General features: G+C 37.7%; 1 protein-coding gene across 4 annotated transcripts in view; it reads right to left on the bottom strand.

Annotated features, from left to right (window-relative positions):
• The window catches only part of PIAS2 (protein inhibitor of activated STAT 2), an 81,645-nt gene that overhangs the window by 31,502 nt on the left and 35,516 nt on the right, over positions 1-14,627 (bottom strand). For all 4 annotated transcript variants that reach the window (XM_069468438.1, XM_069468437.1, XM_069468440.1 and 1 more), the window contains exons 4-8: positions 11,062-11,112; positions 10,841-10,931; positions 2,762-2,896; positions 862-967; positions 151-224 (exon numbers count right to left, since the gene is read on the bottom strand). In XM_069468438.1, the coding sequence (XP_069324539.1) occupies positions 151-224; positions 862-967; positions 2,762-2,896; positions 10,841-10,931; positions 11,062-11,112 (457 nt within the window). The remainder of the gene's footprint in view (positions 1-150; positions 225-861; positions 968-2,761; positions 2,897-10,840; positions 10,932-11,061; positions 11,113-14,627) is intronic.

Below are 14,627 nucleotides of genomic sequence, written 5' to 3'. Positions count from 1 at the left end.
TTCTGACAACTTCTTAGCAAGTCCTCAGTATTTTCTGCCATAATTAGTTCAGAATTCTATTGTAATATTCATTTCCACACTTACTTTTACAGGAAAATTAATCACTTATAAAAAGTAAAATTCCCCAGAACATTTTGTTGCTTTACTTACAGGGCACATCAAGGATACCCGAAGACTAGTTGTAGCAATTTCACTATCAGGATCCGCAGTAAGTTTTTCTTTAACTTTAAAAAAGAAGAGAAAAAAAGTAAAATTAAAAAAAAAAAATTAATGGAGACACAGGAACAGAATTAATAGAAATACATAGCATCTTATTTTAAAATTTCCCAAACACTTTGAACAGATCAAGAAACAAAAAAAAAAATCAATATTAATGTATTGAAAACATTACCAAACTCCCAGTTTTAGGTTAAAGAATTATGAACTTGCAAACTCTAGACATGTTTATATAAATTTTTAAAAGTAAAACTGCTGGTAAAGAAGAGTTTCAATACAGAAAGCTGTTTAAGACTTAAGAACAAAACAATTACGAGAGTAAGCTGAAATGCAGCAGTACCCTAAGCTTCAAAGCTTTTCTAACACGTTCATCACTATTTTTATCAAGCAGTATTGGCTGTTTCCAACACTTGTTAAATGTGTAAATAGAAAAGAAAAATATACTTATGCTTCTTTTGACAAGTTAAAACTATTATGTATGTGGTAATGTGTCTGTGATTTCATTCACCAGGTAAAGTATACAAACTACTATATACACAAGCTAAATAAATACATACTAATATAAATATTTGATGTGTGTGAGTTTTTGTTGTTTTTTTTTCCATTAAGGCATCTCATATGCTCAGTCTTACAAATATTACTTACTTAGTGCTCTGGAATGATCAGGGTTTCTAATACCTTTCATTTTTAATCTCTGTAATAACATGGCTGATGTGAGCTGTCGTACAAGATATACAGACATGGAGTAATTCTACAAACAAAAAAATCTGTATTAAAGATGAGAGATAATATTCTCTTTATTTACATAAAATACTTATCAGGCTTCTAAAAATAACATTCAAAATAACTTTTACAGGAAGGTCAATGACTGGAAAGGGAACAAAATCAACTCAGCTACTTCAGGGGAGATAAAAGCTCAGTCATTTTAAAGGTATTTCTCAATCACTTAATCACTTTAAAGCACACACTGATATGGTAACATAGCTTGGATCAGTGGTTTTCAAACCATTTATTTAGCAAAACTGGACCTTAGGGGCTACTGTGAAAAATGTACCCTCCCATGGCTACTTCTAACCAGAATCATTCTGTATTTACCTACTTTACGTAATAAGGCTCTCATATTTTTATTTAAAAATGGGTTCCACTGCAGGAACAAAGTTCAAATGCCAGTGGTCTGAATTAACACTTTAAACCCACAGTTCCAAAGTTCTAATTCTGGCAGAAGAGAACACTTGCTACATGGCCTTGGAGTATCGCTCCAATGAACCCACTACCAGCTTTCTTCTGAGGAAAGCTTTAATAAATTAACTCCTCTTCCCAAATAAGCATTTTACTGAGAAAGTGGCAGCCACTACAGTTTATAAGACACATGAAGAAATGATAAAAACCAAACAGGCAAGGCCAGAAAATAGCGTCCAATCCCGTACCTCTCAGATGGGGCACAAAGAAACCTTCGTTAGCTATTTATAGAGCTATGAAGAGATGAAATATAATTTTACCTAAATGCTAAAAAAAAGATCTTACCATTTCACTATATATATATTCATTCAATTGATTCTACAGCAAACATAATACTTTAAATAGTTGCCAAACTGAATATTTTAAATATTATTTTTCAATGTCCTTCTAAATACCTAAATACCCAATTTACTGTACAAGTTTTACGCCAATTAATCATTTTAATTAAAAGAATACTATTCCCATTACGAGAATATTATTCCCATTACACGGAAAAATTGCCAAGTTTTCAATGTGTACAATAATGTATACAAATATATGTAAGTTACTTCCAGCTCTACAATTACCTTGGTGGTAAAACACAAAAATCCTGTTATAAACATATGCCTCAATTTTGCCATCCACAAAACAGAATTATCCTTTATTCCCATGAAATAGAAACATTAAAGTTCATATCCAGAAATTAACTTGAAATCTCTTTTCCATTATTTCAGTTATATAAACAAATAATTCTAAAATGTAAATTCCCTGTTGTTTTTATCAGCATCTCATAATTGATATATTTTGAGTGTAAAAAACAGCATAAAGCCAGGTTCATCAACCTGAAGGTATAGAGGAAATAATTATATAATTCTAAGTAAATATTTTTATACAAGATGCCCACATATCTGAAGTATCAGCTGTTTATGTAAAAGCTGGAACAGATTATTTCTAATCACAATATGAGTACATTTGACCATCTCCCCCAAAGACTGCTAAAGCTTTGTTCTTCTCCATAAATATTTATCATCTATGGCTTCCAGTTTATTAAACTACTACTTGAACACACACACAGTTGTGATTAAACCATTATCTTAAGAAATATAAAGAAACTTATTTCCTTTCCAGGAAAATAAAGAGATAATACTCAGGAAACCTGAGAGTTAAAGTTTTTAACCTTAGAATCTCCACATAGCCACCCCTGAATTGAAAATTACTGCTTTTTAGAGATTACAATCAGAAAACTGAAAGAGCTAGGGCCAGCACCCTGAGATAAAACTCCCAGTGGGGGTCACTTTCATACTACCCAGAGGAAAGAAGCTTTTACCTTTCCAATTTCTGATGCCCAAGAAATAGAAATCTGGTTTGGCACAGCAGAAGATAACCTAACTAAAGATGTAATATTCAAGGGGCGTCCAGGGCGTTTCTGTTCAATCCCATTTTTAGGTGGTGGTGCGTAACCCTATAACCATAGGAAAGAAAAATTATTTTAAATTCTCCGTAGAAGATTAAACATTTTCTCCCAGATAGATACAGGATCTTGCCTAATTTCAGTTACATTATTTTAGGGGCCTGGAAATCACATAGCCTCTATCTTATGATCATTAATCCAAAACAAGAAAATCATCTTTGAAAAAAGTTATAAAATATTTCACCACAAGTCTAGAAAGGTAGGGGGAAAAAAATCCATGTTCCATCATTAAAATTAAAGATGCTGACATCCTGCCATATTGGCTATGAGTATTTTTTCTTTTAATAGGAAACTAGCATTTACAGAAAAGGTCACAACTCTTTGTAGTGATTCATCTTAGGAGGCCCTATTCAAAATCCATTCACACATTGGGGGAGGGAAAGAAGACAAGCAAATTGGGAATTTAAAAAAAACCACATTAATGAATTTCATTCTTAAAATCTGTGACAAAAATGCTTTCCACTGCCTTTTCTCTGAGTAGAATAGAAACTGTCACCTTTTAAACCAGGTCAGGTTAACAAATAAGGAAATCAATATGTCAACTGACATTAAATCAACTCAATGGCTATCATACTGCTATTTATGCTTTACTCTACTTTTATCTAGACATCAAGTGTTTGTTTTAATCAGCAAATGTACTCATTTCTGATTCAGTGTATCTAATGCTTGATCACAAGACTTTGTTCAGACTTATTTCCAAAACTCAATGTTTTAGAAAATTTTCTTACCTGCAAAAACACATACTGAAAAACAGATACCATATTTCACTGACTCGAAGATGCCACTGATATAATTTAATTATGTACCATTGAGAAGGAGAAAACACTAAGTTAATGATACAACTTGGTGTATCATTCCCTATTTCTGTATACATAGCAAGGAAATATAGGCAAAATGAATTAACATATTCCTTTTCAACATACAGAAGAGTCTTTTCAGTCATCAATGTCTACATTTTTCCACATGATACTCTCCTAAACTCAAGTATGAGCTTTACAGATACAGTGTCTCTTAAAACTGCACTCCCTAGCCAGGCATGGTGGCGCCTGCCTGTAGTCCCAGCTACTCAGGAGGCTGACTCGGGAGGGTTGCTTGAGCCCAGGAGTTAGAGGTTGCAGTGAGCTATGATGGCGCCACTGCATTCTAGTATGGGCAATAGAGCAAGACCCCATCTCTTTAAAAACGAACAAACACTATTCCATTCTACTAACATCTTTCAGATTTCCTTGCAAGTCACTGACATCTTTAACTTGCATGTGTTATAGGTGATAACAATCTAGAGCTTATGAGAACATATCGATGAAAGGTTTTTAGACAACAGCCAGGATCATGCTCCTTCCTCAAAATGTCCTTAAATTATTTGTTTACTGAAAAGCCAAGAGGGTGCAGCTCATCAGTCATGCCATGGCAATAACATCAAAGTTTTACAAGTGAGGTAATGACATCACAGCTTCTGGATTTCAGCAATGTAAAAATATGCACCTCAGAAACAACGAAAAACAGCATTGATAATTTTACACAACACAGCTAAGGAACACACTCTCTACTACAACTTGGGAACACCCATCACTGTTTCATAAGAGGTAGGATACTAATTATTGAGAATCCACATGATTAACTTATAATCTACAACTTGCAACAAATTTTTAAAAGTCATTAAAAACAGTTTGAGCAGGAGAAGGACTTAAATAACCTGCACTATAATACAGAAATGGAAATAAGGGGGGGGGAAGGTTGGGGGAAAGAAAGGAGAGAGTGTGAGTGTGTGTATGTGTGTGTATAGGTGGGTTACGTCCATCTAAGAGTATGGAGGAGGGAACATCTTAATCTGTTCAAGTGAAATACAATAGGAAAAAAAACTCATAAAAAAGTACTCTTACAAAGATTCCAGGGATTCAATGAGCAACACACACAAGGAATATCAACATCAGTATCCAGGTAATTTTTTGTTTTTGAGACAGAGTCTTGCTATGTCACCCTGGGTAGAGTGCAGTGCCATCATCATAGCTCACTGCAACCTCAAACTCCTGAGCTCAAGGAATCATCCTGCCTCAGCCTCCCAAGTACAGGTGGAAGCCACGACGCCCAGCTAGTTTTTCTATTTTTAGTAGAGATGGGGTCTTTTGACTCTTGTTCAGGCTGGTCTCGAACTCCTGAGCTCAACAAATCCTCCCATCTCGGCCTCCCAGAGTACAAGGATTACAGGCGTTAGCCACCGTGCCCAGCCAACATCCAGGTAATTTTGAATGAAACTTTTGTTTTGCCTGGTTTTGGCCAGGAAGATAATTCTGTCTTCTGGTATGTCCACTAGTAGGTTGACCAAATAAAAACAATGGTACAGGGTCTGCCAAGAGGATAAAAATAACTCAGGAACTAGCTAAATGTGAACTCTGTAAACTGGAATTTGAGAAACAAGACTCTGATGAGCAGAAGACAGCAAAAGGAATGGGGAGAGTCAACAGTGAATGTAAGAATGAAGTGTTTGCAAACTGATAATCATGTTGATACTAGCTAGTCTCATTAACCTTAAGTATTAATATTTCAACCTATTCTCCAGCCCATCTTAGTGGTCTGATTTCACTGATAATTTTGAGTTATCTGTTAACTGGCATTCTCCCTCTAACCATCAGCACCACCCCCACCCATCAATTACCTGATTATTGAGAATAAGGTATAGTTGGAATTTCATAAAATAGCCTTCAGCTATTTCTAACAATTTTCTAAGCAAAAATAGAAGTTCACCTCACAAGGGATCTGTGAAGCAAACCTAGAAGCTCTCTAAGTAAAGGCCACTGGAGAGCACCAGTGGAAGACTGCATGTCAATCTTGGCCTAACACTTCAGAAAAAGACACAAAGAACTTTTTATGTCAGATGCTCTAATGACATCTTACCCTACCTTGCAATTGTCACAAAAGTCCACAATTGTTGGACTTCAACATTTTCCTCCAAATTTTCTAATCACTACTACTACTCTAATACTACCAACATGGATTTACTTTTTTACTTTGTATTATGGAAATTTTCAAACACATACAAAAGTAGAGAAAATAGCATGTACCCACCAACCAGCTTCAATAATTATCAACATGTTGTCAATCTTGTTTCAATTGCCTCTGGCCCCAATCCCAACCCACCCTAAAACACACACACCATATCAATTCATTTATTTTCACCCTTGATTATTTAAATTCAAGTTCTAGACACGCCATTTGACCACAGGCACTTTAATGTATCTCTAATAAGATCTTTAAAAAAAAAAAAAAACCCCACAGTATCACGATCTTACAAAATTAACCACAATTTTTAAAAATCATCTAATACTTCGTGTTTCTATTCAGATTTTCCAGCTGTCTCAAAAATGTCTTTTCCTTTTGTCTTTTTATTATTGAACATTTCAAACATATACAAAAATAGATTAAAAAAAAAGTATAATAAACAAAATGCCGATATACCTATCACTCACAGTTCAATAATTTATTTACTCATGAACAATCTTTACTGGCTCTACCCCACCCCATTCCAGGTTATTTTAAAGCAAATCTCAGACGTATTTTCTCCATATGTAATTTGATTAAAAGATGCCCCTTTTCAGTTTGAATCAGAATTCAAACTAGAACCTCACACTCCACTTAATTATGTTTCTGAAGTCTCCTTTATTCTATACGCATCTTCCCCCGACACACATACACACACACACCGCCCCCCACAATTCTTTTCCAATGCTGTTGTTCTATTGGAGAAACTAGGACCTGTGACCTGAAGAATGACCTCATATTTTGGATTAGGTAGATTGCCTCTTCATGGTATGAAGTTTTGTTGCTCTATCTCCCATATATTTTTAAAACTGATAATTAGTTGCATAAATTTGATTAAATTTGGGCTCAAGTTTTTAGACACAAAAACTTCACAGGGAATGTTGCATGCTTCCTATAGCATAAGGCACATAAAAGCCACTTGCCCTGTTTCCAGAAATGTCAAGGTTGAACAGGAGTTGAGAGGATGTCAGCCTGGTCCCTCCACTATAAGGTTCCCCATCAAGCTTTGGCCTAGCATCGATGGTTACCTATATCTACTATATAATTATCAATTGCAGAATAATGATTTTCTAATTCTTTTATTCCCTTTGATTGTATTAGCTGAAATGTTTCAAGAAAGAATTTGACCACATCAACATCTGGTTACCCCAAAATGAATAATTCTCTCCCTTAATCCTCAGAGTAATGAGTAGGTACAACCTACAGTGGCTTGTTTTAGTATAATTATAAACTTATTTACATATTTGATGGTTTTGAGTCCACTGTAGTCATTATTTTTTTCAGATGCCAAAATTATCCCATCTCAGGTCAAAGGGAGCCTTTTCAATTTGGGATATGTGCATGTATACATGTTTTTAAAAGAAAAAAATGTTGAGTTTGCTTCAAGTCCAGACTTACTGTGAGGCAGGCCAATGGGGTGACTAATACACACCATCAGGAAACAGAAATCCACATCCTCAGAAGTAAAATTTAGAACAGGGCCAGTACTGGTAAGTCTTCAGGCTGTAGCAAAAGGAACTACTTGGAAGTTTTTTGCCAGCTGTTTTAGCACACATCCTCTCCATTCTTTGGAATCTTTCAAAGAAATATTCTTCCCTATCCAAGCTTCTTCCCCTCTCCAGCCTTACAGCTCCACACGTTTTTACACAAACTTCTCACAATTTAAAAAGAAAAATAATTCAACCTCTCAAAATAACTCCCTAGGCAGAGGGCCTTTTTTTTTTTTTTTTTCCTCTTCTGCCCATAAAAACATGGAATTTTCTCATCTGGCTGGCAGTCTGTACACTGGCAGCACTTGGAGTCGGGGAGTGGGATGGAGGGGAGGATGGTCTCTGCGGCAGCTTGTCTGTCCACACTGCACATCATCCTCCTACAAGCCCTATGAGCCACTCAGAGTCTTCCCTGCATCAAGGGAACCTGGAAAATCAATACATGAAGGTGTTCATCTCGACACAGTATTAAAAAGAAGTACTTGAGCTGCTTTCATCACTATTTGATCTTTAGGAGTCCAGGGACACACTGCTATTGTCAAAGTAATACCATTTCCCATCCAGTTTACACTGTATATGCAGTATAGTGGCCAACTGTCATGAGTCCATAGTGACTGGATGCTGCAGTAAGATCATACACAAAAGGACTTGTTCCAGGGCACAGACGACTTCAAATGTATTCAGGGCTCTAATGGGAAATTCCATGACTATGTCAAGCTTATCCCTCCCTCCAGGATTTATTGTTCAATAAACCAGGATCATGGGCAAGGACCACATGTCAAACATCTCTGTGGCCTACTGATGCTTCTCACAACTAGAACAGAGTCCCCAAGGCTCTTGAAGGTGGTCAACAGCTCAGCAGAACTCCTTCAGGGCCACTGTAGCTTTCTTCTTGTGAGGCTGCAGCACGCTCATGTTTATAAAGACTCTATATTTCATTATCCCAGTCAATAGCAATTGTGGATCAAGAGGTGGTTTAAGGAGTTTTCCCATTATTTGCATGTGAATTTATGTTAGTTGTTCTATAGGAATTCACAGGGCTGAGGTAAAAAGCCTCTTTGGGAAAGGCTGGCATTTGATTTTTTGGGGGATGGCCCTACCAGGATCAGGCAAGTCCTCCCTGTTGCCTTCTGTTTTTGAAATATGTCTTTGCCTTTCTCTCAATGCTCCATTTCTTCTCCTCCTTCACAACAACCCCTGGAGCTACCACAGGGCCCTGGCTCTAGAGGTTGAATGCCAGACTCAGACAAAGGGTGCTTTATGGAGTAGCTGATATGTTCACAAACAGCCTAGTATAAGTACTAACAGGTTAGCTGATACTTTGGGACAGGAACCAGCAGTAACTGAGTAACAATGCCGCAGAGCAAAGTACTCAACTGCCTAATTCCCTCTCCCGCAAAAGACTGGAAGAGTGACAAATTCAAAGCTACCCATGGTGGTGCTGTGGACCTCATACATGAAGATATTCCAAAACATGACACTGACTCCATTTGGAAGTTTTGTGGAATGTGTATGTATACACATCTATTGCCACTGTATTTTCTCTAGTAAGCCAGAGAGTTTAGGCAGAACCTCACACGTTTCAGACATGGTCCCAATCAGCACAGTCACATGATGATACTGGATAGGTTTTCAAGGTGGGTCTGTAGACACCAAGAAGGCTTCCATAGTTATGTCTTTCTTCAAGTATAGTGGTACAGGTTAAACACCAATGAAACTCATAGGTCAAAAATCTCTTAGCACACCCTGGGCAAAGAAAAATGGGTATGAAAAGGCCACGTAAAGTGTACACAGAGTTGTTCTATAATCTGTGATTTTGCCAGGCTGTCTTTGCCACACATCTGGCCACACACTGGCATCTTTCAGTTCCAAGTAGGGTTGCTTCTCCCCTCAGTTCAGATCTAGATAAGAGCTCCTGAGAATCTTATTGCTGGTAGCCAAAAACCTGAGAGGCAAATGTCTCACCTGAGTTTTAAACAGGGATGGGGTCACGTAAGCAAACCTCTCTGACCATACTACTCAGCCTCTGTGATCTCCCCTGTCATCCCCAGCACTGTCTCAATGGATTTCAGTCTCACGGGCATCTTTCAATAAGAGTCAGTGATGCAGTGTTGCTCAAGCCCTGTAAAATGCGTGAAACAAGTACTTCTCAGGCCTCCAAGAGTCCACAGGCTGTGTATAAGACAAATGAGACTCCTCACAACTAAGAGAAGTCACATCCACTACAAGACAAGGGTCAGCCTGGGCCATGGACTATATTCCCCTGGAGCTCAATTATAAGCACATGGCTCCGGTAGAGCTCAGAGTCCTAGGCTGTGTTGTCTGACTTCCTCAGCTGCTCATCAGTATTGCTTATGTACTTACTACAGAGCCAAGTCTCATGCTCAGCAGGGATGCTAAAAGGCTTCCCCATCTCCTCAATAGCTGCAAGGGCGTCTGCTCTGTTGGATTAGCAATTTGGCATACTGGTGGAGTCACTGTTCTCATAGCACTTCAGTTATAGCAAACATACCTCCCACTTTGTGGTGCTTGACAAACAGGCCATGTTGTACTATTTTTTTGATTATGGCTTTGCTGGCCTTCTACAGACTGTACCAATTTAGCAACATATGCCAGGCTTCAGTGGAAACCAATACATAATCCAGTTCAATAATGTAAGTGTTATTTTAAGATTTGACTAACAGGATTTAAAGAGTCTAGAAACTCTATCAGGCTAGAACAGGCTGTATACACATCTATACTATATATATCCCAAGTACTGAAGCCCAGATAGTACTTCACTGCTTAAACAGGTTGTCAATCAAATATCAGTGCACACCCTCAAGCCCAAGTGTGTGCATCACCAAGGCCCAAGCTTGGAATTCTTCATCTCTGTGGACAGTAGCTCTCAGCATCCTCTGCTTCTCACCACGTCATCCACTGGCCAACTCCAGCTAATCCCGACATCCACCAAAACATGCTGTCCTACATATTCAAGGGCACATCCTGCCCTGCTATTATGGCATTTGTTTGATCCCAAGATCTTCCTTACTTTCTGGACCAAGATGTTCCAGGCTCTAGCTAGGCATGGTGGTGTGTACCTGCAGTCTCAACCTACTCAGGAGGCTAAGGCAGAAGGATTACTTGAACTCAGGAGTTTGAGTCCAACCTGGGCAACATAGTAAGACCCCATCTCTTTTTTTATATAGATATATTTTTTATATGTCCCAGGCTCATATTTTCTATCTCTCCCAGATCTGGTATCAGCCATGTATTTCTCCAAAGAGCCATGGATCACTTTGGTGGAAAACATTATTTAATCTAGATGCTTGGACTGTTCATCATCAGTACTGAGTTGTCACTGCTTCTAGGACTTGTCATTGTTTACATTAAACTTATATGCAAATATGGTGAATAAACAGCAACTTACAGGCAAAGGAAATAGCTTCCCATTTACTTTTATACATAGACTATTTGGATAGTTATCTTCTTGAGGGCAACTTGTCTCTGCCAGGCAAAGTCTGCATTAATAAAAGAAAAAAATTATTCTTAAATAGTATACTCAAACATGCTTATGTGTTTTAAATTTTCAAACTATATGCACATAGTTAGCAAGTATAAAATTAGGGTAACAGAAAATGTCAAACTCACCTCAACTGAACTTGTACTGTATAGTCTCTCCTGCCACCAGGCAAAAAATCCCTGTTGGAAAGAGAAAGAAAATAGGTTAAGAAATCACAAGGAGAATTCACAGGAACACTCTTATCAGAAAAAAAATCATTCGTATTTTTGTTCTTATTCCTTAAAAGATGAACACTAGAATACAAACAATCAAATATTCAGGCACAAACATTAATCAAAACACTGGAATGATAAAACCCCCATTTATTTAATTTTCAGCCATGTCTCTATGGCAATTTTTAAGGTTATTTTCAATCCATAGAAATTTCGATAATGCAAAATTCATTTTAACAGACAACAAATTTGGTTAACACAAAAGGAAGTACCCTACATTCTGAAGGAGTTTAATAAATTAATCTATTTGCTTAGAGGTTCTTAACCTTGGCTAAGCATTCTAATCACCTGAAGATTTTTTCTTTTTTAAATATAAAGATCCATTTACCAGATATTCTTATTGGTCTTGAGTACAGCCTGAGCATTAGGTTTTTACAGCTATTCAGGTGATTCTCATATAGAATCAGGATAAAGAACTAGTGCCTAGAGTCTCAACATCTTCCTATCATGGCAACTTTGTAATTATGTACCCAATTAAAGACCCAACTTCTTGTAATTTCTAAAGAACCTAACAGTCCCATATGAAATATCTTTTGGGAACTTCCAAACCCTTGCACCTCAAAATGGAGTATACAGTGAGGCAGCATTGTTATCCCTTTGGCGCTTGTTAGAAACGCAGAATCTGAGATCCCATCCCAGACCTACACAATTAGAATCTGTATTTTAACAAGATTGCAGGTGACATGTACGCACACTGTAGTTTAAGTATTATCATTAGCCACTGTCATAAATCTTACACTTTGTCTTCTGATATTAGAGTAGTCCTTTCTTGAGAAACCTGAAGTACATTTAGCCCTCACCTTGCTCTAACTGGATCAGTCCTCTCACCATTCCCAATTCTCTATGTTCACTGAAAGGCAATAAAGCATAGCAGTGACCAGCCTGAGCTCTACAATCCCAAGCTGTACAAACTTGGGCAAATTACTTAATAGTTCTGTGCCTGTTTCCACATTTGTTAAAGATGGAAAATTATTACACCTACCTCATCAAGTTGTTATGATTAAATATGCTAATAATCTAGGTAAAGTACCTAGATATGAGATGTACTCAACAAGTGTGAGCAAGTGGCTGCTATTATTGTTTTCCTCTGCTCCCACTGTCTTCTTTGCCACTAGTAGCCTCCATCCTTTTCAAATGTCTATTCGAAACATCCCAATATCCTAGACAATACTGACCTCTTCTGAGCAACCCATATCATTCCACTCATTCAGATCAAGAAATATCTCACAGTCTGGGCAATGGAGCCTCAGAGATAAAGAAAACACAATATTTGCTTCCAAGGACTCATATGTTAATAGGTAACAGACATGTACAACTAAAATAAAATGTGGTAAGTGCCGTAGTACATACGAAAAATAAATGCTATAGAAAAAGGGGAAATTTTATTTTTGTCTTGAAAGTTCAAGGCAGTTAACACAATTAGTCTGATCAAATTAGAACCACTGCTCTACAAACTGTGTTTTCTAACTATTTTTGCTTAGTGGCACCACCAGTAACATTAGTAAGGGCAGTTCCACTAGTGTGGTGATTCTCAGCAAGAGGAAAGGGTGAGATTCAACCATAGATACAGATCAGAATCTTATTAAGATGGGAAACATAATTTGAAAATAGAGAAACAATAACAGATAAGCCTAAGAAGATGGATGGGGCCAGGCAAGGCTCATGCCTGTAATCTTAGCACTTTGGGAGGTTGAGACAGGAGGATCGCTTGATGCCAGAAGTTCGAGACCAGGCTGAGCAACATAGCGAGATTCTCATCTCCACAAGAAATAGAAAAATTAGCTGGACGTGGCAGTGCACACCTGTAGTACTAGCTACTCAGAAGGCTAAGGCAAGAGGATCACTTGAGCCTAGGAGTTTGAGGTTGCAGTGAGCTATGATGACACCAACTGCACTCCAGCCACGGCAACAAAGCAAGACCCTGTCTCAAAAAAGAAAAAAAAGAAAGAAAGAAGGATGGATGGATGGATAGATGTGAGCATGTTACAAAGAGTTTTGAACAGCTCCCTAAGGAGCAACACTTTATTCTGGTAAGGGAAATTAATATGAACAGAGAATCATAATGTCCTAAATGTCTTCACAAACATTGTGAACAATGACCTTCCGACATTCATTTTCTGCCAATCACTATTCTAGGAACTTTCACATGTTGATCCAGACAAAAAGTGAGCAATTACTATATGCTAGGCACTGTGATCAGTTTTGACACTGTAAAAATGAGTAAGAGATGTTGCTTTCATCCAGAAGTTTGTAAATGCAAGTAGTGAAATAGATGCAATGATACTTTAATAGAAAGTGAGTACACAGCACAGTTAGAGACAAAGGCTGTGTTTGAGGAAATCTGGAAAAACATCACAGAGCATGTAAGACTTGAACTGGCCCTTGAAACATGACTTAAGAGGTTTGCCAAGCAGAGTAGAAAGAAAGGATATGTAAAGGTACAGAGATGTGAAGGAGCACGGTTAACTTATGAAATAAAACAGGAAAGCCTAGCCAGAGTATAGGTTGCTATCAGAGTGATAGGAGATAAAATGATTGAAAAAAAAAAAGATGGGCAGAGCAAGATGTTGAAATGAACTGGCAGGCAATGTAGCGTGGACTTCACGAGGTACCACTACAGGATGTATAAGCACAAAAGAGAAAAAACTCAATGGGCTTTAGAAGGATGACATGGTCAGCTGGGAGATGAAGAGTTGAGACCATTACAATTGAATAGGCAAAAGATGAGACCCTGACAATTATTTAAACATATTAATATATATCACTCAGTGATATTTAAACGTAAAAACTGGTAGGACTCAATGACTGACTAGATATGGGAAGGCAGGATAAGGGAGGGGGAATTTCCTGGATGGTGCCCAGGTTTTGGAATGGTGCAACTGGATAGATGGTGATGCTACTCACCAGGACAAGGAGAAGACGACATAAAGCAATCTCCCCAGCCACTCACTGAGGTGGTAACTGTTATTCCAATTTTACATACTGAGTAAATAAGATTCATTGAGGTTTAGTCACTTGCCCAGGGGCATAGAGATCTAAATTCAGAATTCACTTTTCAGTTGGTATTACCATAAAGACCATACTACCTCCCTCAAAGTTGGAGTTGTATCATCAAGTTTTAAATACTGAGAATGACACAGAAGGATCAATGAAGTACAGCAACTGATAGGATGTGGTAAATGAATAGGGGGCTAATACAAAGAGGACTCTGTCCAGACAGACCCCAATGCCATTAATGAAATGAAGAATACAGGAGGAAATACACCAAGCAAAAAATCTCCTTGAAGTCAGTTCACTTTTCAAATTTGCATCCTTGGTGCCTAGAATGTTGCCTGGACCACGGAAGACTGTGAAAAATTATGCACTGAGGGAATGAATGAACAAAAGACAACCAGGTTTGAAGGAAGTCAAGTTCAATATTA

Source organism: Eulemur rufifrons, chromosome 5, assembly GCF_041146395.1.
Source record: "Eulemur rufifrons isolate Redbay chromosome 5, OSU_ERuf_1, whole genome shotgun sequence".
NCBI lineage: Eukaryota > Metazoa > Chordata > Mammalia > Primates > Lemuridae > Eulemur > Eulemur rufifrons.
This window is presented reverse-complemented; position numbering and strand designations above follow the sequence as displayed.